Source organism: Diaphorina citri, unplaced genomic scaffold (genome assembly GCF_000475195.1).
Source record: "Diaphorina citri unplaced genomic scaffold, Diaci psyllid genome assembly version 1.1 scaffold1070, whole genome shotgun sequence".
Lineage (NCBI taxonomy): Eukaryota > Metazoa > Arthropoda > Insecta > Hemiptera > Psyllidae > Diaphorina > Diaphorina citri.
In genome coordinates this window covers 87,718-95,259 of record NW_007378499.1, presented here as the reverse complement: position 1 = coordinate 95,259, position 7,542 = coordinate 87,718, and the positions used below count along the sequence as shown (strand labels likewise).

Sequence of the window (7,542 nt, the reverse complement as noted above, 5' to 3'; positions counted from 1 at the left end):
GCGTAGAAATTCATATGGAGTAGAAGCGAGAGAGAAAACCATTTCAAGTATGTATTATAAAGATTATTCCCCACCTCTCCTATCTGTCAGGTCTCTCTCTCTCTCCCTATTTTTTATAAGGAGAAGTGGAGAGCGAGCAGTAAAGAAGGGAAAGAGATGGATGTTAGGAGGGAAATAGAGAGGAGAGAGGAGAGAGAGGAAAGAGACTAGAGATGGAGATGGTTGAGGAGGGAGATTAGGGAGAGAGAGAGAGAGAGAGAGAGGACGGAGGGAGAGAGATTCTGCGATTCAAACACAAAAAAAAGTTTTCTCTATTATTTCGGAAATTTCACATGGAGGACAGAAGAGGAAGAGAGAGAGAGAGAGAGAGAGAGAGAGAGACGAGAGAGAGAGAGAGAGAGAGAGAGAGAGAGAGAGAGAGAGAGAGAGAGAGAGAGAGAGAGAGAATGAAATGGAAGCTTCGGGGGATGCAACAGAAAGAGAGAATACAGGGAAATAGAGAGAAAGAGAGAGAAGAGGCAGGAAAAGAAGGAGTTGTGTGTGTGTGAGAGAGAGATCTGTCAATATTTCAAGACATTTCACAATTTCCCGACCAGCATTTATAAAACACGTCTCTCTCTGCTCTCTCTATATCTCTCTCTCTCTCTCTCTCTCTCTCTCTCTCTCTCTCTCTCTCTCTCTCTCTCTCTCTCTCTTATACTCATTTCAGATTTCTAAAGAAGCGGAGGGAAATTCCTTCAACTTTGTAAAATAAATGGTAGGTAGGTGGGTGGGTGGGTGCAGTACATAATACATATGTATGTTATTTTACAATACATATAATAATATGTTATTTTCAGAGGGTAGGTACATAATTAATATAATTATGTTAATTTAAAAATAACGTAAAACTACCTACCAGTGTTTTAGCTTATTGTTCTATTACTCTTGAGTGAACATTGTTGTCTCTGATGATGATACCCTGAATAGTATCGAAAGCTCAACTTTTTTTTCCATGTAACCCTCCCTTTTTTTTATCAAGAGTTTGTATGTATGGGTTAAGTTCATAGCCCCAACACTGATAGTCTCTTGAGAGATAGAAATCTCAGAGTTATGAAACAAAATATCACCTCTCCTTTTTCCAAACAATTTCCTCGGAAAAGTTCGTAAACATTTCCATTTTCCCGTCCAACTTACAAATAGTTTTCCTGTACTTTGTAACCTACCTACATATGTCTCATGAGAAAGGAGGAAGGAGCATGAAGATGGAGGTAGAATATACGGAAGAGGAGAGATAGAAGAAGGAGAAATAAGATAGGACAGAAGAAGAGGAGATATTAGATGAGAGAAGAGAGTACATAAATAAAGATAAAAGGAGTGAAAGGAGGGGTAGAAGGGAGAGAAAAGGAGATATTAGATGAGAGAAGAGAGTACCTATAAAGATAAAAGGAGTGAACAGCCCAGCATAGAGACCACTGAAGTTACTGCCATCACAGGTGAAGATGAGTAAGAGAATAAAGATATGATAGATGTGTTCAAGCAATGTTTGATAGAGGCTTCCCTCTATCTGTAACTTCTAAGGTCTTATCGTCCCGAGAGCAAAGAAGGAAGACAGGATAGGAAAAAGCCAGTGGTTCCGAGAACGATGCTTACCTGTTTAGAATAATTGAATTGAATTGAATAATGCAAAGTTTTCCTCTGTAATATTAGGATCATTATGTTAAAAGTCTATTGCGAAGCGTGAAATACTCGTAGGTATGTCTCTTTTCGCTTTTAACAAAACTACCTTTACTTGCGACATTCTGCTGCTTGTTTTCAGGATCCGGCCCGAAGGACCAAAAATGTTGGATTCTAAACTTGCTTGTAGGAAATAAACTTATTGGAAAGGAAAACTTGTTGGAAATGTACTTGTTGGAAGGAAAAAAAGGAACTTTATTTGAAGGAAAATTGGGATGTACAGGATTTGGACATTTTTCTTAAAAACTTTGATTTTTTCTTGCTGTGAGCAAAGAAGGAAGACAGGATAGGAAAAAGCCAGCGGTTACCTGTTTAGAATAAAATCCGCTCCGGGCGGGAATCGAACACGCAGTTGGACTTCTAATGGCCCAAATAATGCAAAGTTTTCCTCTGTAATATTAAGATCATTATGTTAAAAGTCTATTGGGAAGCGTGAAATATGTATTCTGGAGTAGCTCTCTGATTTACGGAGGAATTTCATACATGGAACATATTTCATATTTTGCAATGAGAAATACAAAATCATATTTTCCTTTGAAAAATGGATTGCCAGTTGATTTTCAATTTATTTCAGGGCCGCTGTTAGGAGGTGAACTGGTGAAAGCCATGGGATTCACATGGCTCATGAGATGTGTCGGGTTTATAAACATCATCTACTGTCCGGTCCTGATTCTGCTGAGTCCCAATATAGGAATTAGCAAGGTAAGATGAGGGACATGCTACGACACAGACCAAACGAGTCTAATTAAGCAAATATTTTATTGCTACCAAATAAAAATTACTGTGAAACACTCCTTTTTGTCCTATTTTTACTTTCTATTACTACAGTATAGCGAGCTATACTAGTAATGAAAATATTGCAATCTGTCCAAATTTTCAAAATCGGGAAATGGTTGGAAATATCCGTTTTGGGATCCCCTGATGTCAAAAAAGTGATTTTTAGCCCATGGTACGTAACGTATGTACTACAGGTTTAAATAGAAAAAGTAAAAAGTTGTATACAAAATTAATATCTCAAGAACGTTTTGTCGTAAAGCGATGAAATTTGGTATGACATCCCGGTATGGTTCAAGGACGCGACTGTAACAATTTGGTAAAAATCGGATAGTCACCCATCCAGATATTAACATGAAAAAGTTAAAAGTTGTATACAAAATTAATATCTCAAGAACGTTTTGTCGTAAAGCGATGAAATTTGGTATGATATCCCGGTATGGTTCAAGGACGCGACTGTAACAATTTGGTAAAAATCGGATAGTCACCCATTCATATGTTAACCAATGTAATTGTTACTTAACCCTTATTTCGTGGAAAAGGTTGATAAGTTTGTATACAAAATATCTCAAGAACGGTTTGTCGTAGAGCAATGAAATTTGGTATGCTATACCGGTATGGTCCAAGGACGCGACTGTTTTTGGTAAAAATCGGACAGTCACTCATCCAGATATTTAATAGAAAGTCGTGTGATGTTCACACCAGATTTTTTAGTCTCTATCTCGTTCCATCATGGATATCTTTCTCCCTAATCTGCATTGAGTTCCAAAAGTTACCTTACAGAAAGTGCCAATATAACTTAGTATCTAATGGTTAGAGGCTAAAGTACGACTATATGTATACAATACCCACACCTGCTAGGTCAGGGATCGATCGCAAGCTACTCGCAAGCTACCGGCAGCTCACCAGAGAGGAGGTGATTCCTGTGCTAGGCCATCACAATATCTGCCAAGTTCGATATTGGGAACAAATTGAAAAGGTGCTATTTAAGATACCTATCCCCGGACGCGACTGTTTTTGGTAAAAATCGGACAGTCACTCATCCAGATATCAACCAAAGTCAATGTTGCTTCGAACTTCGAAAAAAAAAAAATCAAAATTTTTTCATACTTTTTATGATTCCTTATTACACGGGGAGCATTTTAAGATAGGAAATTTTTGACCAAAAATCGGAAAAATTTTCACTTTTTTTTTCAAATACCTACGTATTCCGCAAATTTAATAGAAAGTCGTGTGAATACTTTTTATGATTCCTTATTACACGGGGAGCATTTTAAGATAGGAAATTTTTGACCAAAAATCGGAAAAATTTTCACTTTTTTTTTTTTCAAATACCTACGTATTCCGCAAATTTAATAGAAAGTCGTGTTCACACCAGATTTTTTAGTCTCTATCTCTTCAAGAGAATGACGTACTATTCAATAAAAGTCATCTCGCAATAATAGTCAATTTTTCGACAGTCACTAACAGAAGTAAACCTTCCAACTTTGCTTCCTCTTTCCTCTTTTTCAGAGGCTCGGTTTCACAGACCCTATCGTGAGTTACAGCGCCACCGAACTATCGCACAAACCTTGCTCCAAACCGCACGTGGAACATTATCAACGCTTCTATGATCCTGAAGACAGTGACTAAATGAGGAAGCACTAAACTCCGGCTAAAGAGTCACTGATGTTGATTACTATATAGTGGCGATAGCCTTCTCATTGAAAAGAAATGCTCTTCAAACAGGATTCAAATCTGGAAGCACCTAATCCTCAATTTGAATCTCCAATCTACAAAGCAGCATCTACAGATCTACACTATTCGATATCCGTCACCTGACCATCAACACTATAAACTTTTCTTTCTTTCATTCAAAATTCCTTGAGCTTACCTACATACTTTATAAATTATAATTATGGGTTCCAGGGGATGTCGATCGACTTCGATCCATTGTAGTGTAAATTCACCTCAACTCCTACGCTAGGCAGGAATATTGGTTCTGAGAATGATATGCACAATGATTCTAAATTTGGCTTCATGACCTTCAGATTGTACTCCATCTATTCAGTTTTTCAGCACGGACCTAGCCTCATAATCTAAAGAGAAAAGAAATAAAAACCAAACAAGAACGGAGGAAAAAGCGATGCCAAATGAACCACACTCCGAGTACCAATAATAGACTGAGGAATTTCAAACGAAAAGGATGTGGAATGCAGTGAACCAATCTGAACAAGGCAAGGTACCAAACCAGGCAAATCCTGAACCGGATAACAAGTGGTTAGGGCGTGAACTCTTTAACACGGATAACCGATTGACTCATACGCAGGCAGCGCTAGAAATAGAAACGGTTTGAGTTAAAAATCAAGGTCAATGGAAGATGAAGATATGTATCTAGAGAAGGTAAAGTACTATGTAAAACAATCTCTCTTTGAAAATATAGGTCAGTATTATACAGAACATAGGAACATTCCATGTTGGAACATCCGTGATTTCAGTTTAACCTCAGGTGTAGCTTGTGGCGCCAGTTATTTTGGCAAGTGACTCAGAAAGTTCAAGATCCTTTATCCTAATCGTGATATGATTGAGATTCATACAATGACGAGTTATGCTCTTTCTATCAATGTCATAATTATGTATCTAGAGAAGGTAAAGTACTATGTAAAACAATCTCTCTTTGAAAATATAGGTCAGTATTATACAGAACATAGGAACATTCCATGTTGGAACATCCGTGATTTCAGTTTAACCTCAGGTGTAGCTTGTGGCGCCAGTTATTTTGGCAAGTGACTCAGAAAGTTCAAGATGAAGAAGAAGAAGAAGAAGAAGAAACATTTGGTTTATTTTCATCAGAACGAGTTCCGGCCGGACTTGCTGTTTAAGTTCCTTCTAGTCATGTTAGCATGAAATGTTTCATTAGGACATGCATGGGAGGTTCAACGGAATATTTCTATTCTATACAGACCTACCTGACATACCTACCTACTGACTTACTGAGAAAGTAATCTCCCATGTTTAACTGTTCTAAGGGGGACTGGCGCTATTAAGATTAGTTAGCATGAAATGTTTCATTAGGACATGCATGGGAGGTTCAACGGAATATTTCTATTCTATACAGACCTACCTGACATACCTACCTACTGACTTACTGAGAAAGTAATCTCCCATGTTTAACTGTTCTAAGGGGGACTGGCGCTATTAAGATTGATAATACTGTATTTACTCTGCGTTGCGTTGTTGGGATGTGTGTGTTATATTATTACAGGTCTAGGTTTATCATGACATTACTGACCGCTCAGACATCAGGTGACAATGTCACAACCACATCTACTGTTGCTTAGCTTGTTGTGATGTTGTCCATTGCAATCATTTGTATCCATCAAATCTAAAATCAGTTAGAAGACCGAGTAAAGGAGTTTTCGGTCTTGTCAGGAAATCGTTTTACCCACTGTCATTCATCTAAATAATAGCATACCTTGGAACCTAACGTCTGATCGATACTTTCTGGTCCTGGGTGAGAGAGATAAGTCCCTTTATCCTAATCGTGATATGATTGAGATTCATACAATGACGAGTTATGCTCTTTCTATCAATGTCATAATTATGTATCTAGAGAAGTAGATTCTAAAGGCGTGTTTTGGCGATATATCATTTGTTCCCTATCCACCCCTGCTTGATGAAGCTTGAATCTTTCCCATTGAAGTCCAGAACTGAAAAGACACAATCCTAATGGTTTAGTTGCAGATATGGGATTCATAGCCGAGGGGACTTTGGTTCAAAATTTCAAATCCCAATAGCGTAAATCGTAATGAAATAATTGAGTCAGAAGAATGTTAATTGTAAAATCAAGTTCAAGCAAATATGTTCCGGTTTCCGGACATTTCGATAGCTTTCAATCATTAAAATTTTTCCTTCTTCTTTAATTTTCAACTCATGTTTCAGTAGCTCCGCTCCGACCAATTGCCCTTGGGAGTGGAAGGAAAGTATAAACTGTCATATTATGTATTTAAATTGAGAGAAAAAAATCATGCGAAATATCATATATCCGTTTTGGGATCCCCTGATGTCAAAAAAGTGATTTTTAGCCCATGGTACGTAACGTATGTACTACAGGTTTAAATAGAAAAAGTTAAAAGTTGTATACAAAATTAATATCTCAAGAACGTTTTGTCGTAAAGCGATGAAATTTGGTATGATATCCCGGTATGGTTCAAGGACGCGACTGTAACAATTTGGTAAAAATCGGATAGTCACCCATCCATATGTTAACCAATGTAATTGTTACTTAACCCTTATTTCGTGGAAAAGGTTGATAAGTTTGTATACAAAATATCTCAAGAACGGTTTGTCGTAGAGCAATGAAATTTGGTATGCTATACCGGTATGGTCCAAGGACGCACATCCTGTTGTCCTGCCAGAACATGCGATTCCGCCCGAGCTCATTCACCAACCTTTCCATGTCCGATATCCTGAAAGATGACCCTTCTTCCATTGACGTCCTCATGCGTTTCTTGAAAAGAAACAACTTCCTCAAACTCCTTTAGATAGTTTTTTTTTCTCTGCAAATGGCCTTGTTGCTAAATTGTATCAAAAAAAAAAAAAGTAAAATAAAATCATCGAATTCCGTTCCTATACATCCAAATTTTTATAGCCGTACGATGCAACAATTTTATTGACTCATCTGACCAAATCTAGGCTTTGTCCTTTGAGAATATAGGAGTAGGAGTACCTATACATATTATGTATGTATGGCTGGAAGATAAGGTTCTCTCTAACATACACTTCTCTACTGATATACGCATCGATACATTGGTAGGTAGATTAGGAATTTAGGACCGGCAAATATTTGGTGCATTGATAGTGTTGCTAATACCAGAGGAAGAGAGAAAGATTCAAGTAAGAGAAAGAAGGAGAAAGAGAACGGTTAGATCGTAATGTAACAGAAACCGATTTGAAAGCAAATCAGTCTCAATTCAAGCACAGAACCGGAGCGATCTACAAGAACAAATTGGAGATTTTATTCAACTCAAAAAACAAAAAAAAAATCGACTGTTAAGATTTACACATATTTAC

At 37.4% G+C, this 7,542-nt stretch overlaps 1 protein-coding gene across 1 annotated transcript in view; it reads left to right on the top strand.

Annotated features, from left to right (window-relative positions):
* Window positions 1–4,122, top strand: part of LOC108252973 (chromaffin granule amine transporter-like) — an 11,821-nt gene extending 7,699 nt beyond the window's left edge. The window contains exons 7-8 of the mRNA XM_017446048.1: window positions 2,291–2,418; window positions 4,003–4,122. Of these exons, the coding sequence (XP_017301537.1) occupies window positions 2,291–2,418; window positions 4,003–4,122 (248 nt within the window). The remainder of the gene's footprint in view (window positions 1–2,290; window positions 2,419–4,002) is intronic.
* Window positions 4,123–7,542: the final 3,420 nt, after the last annotated feature.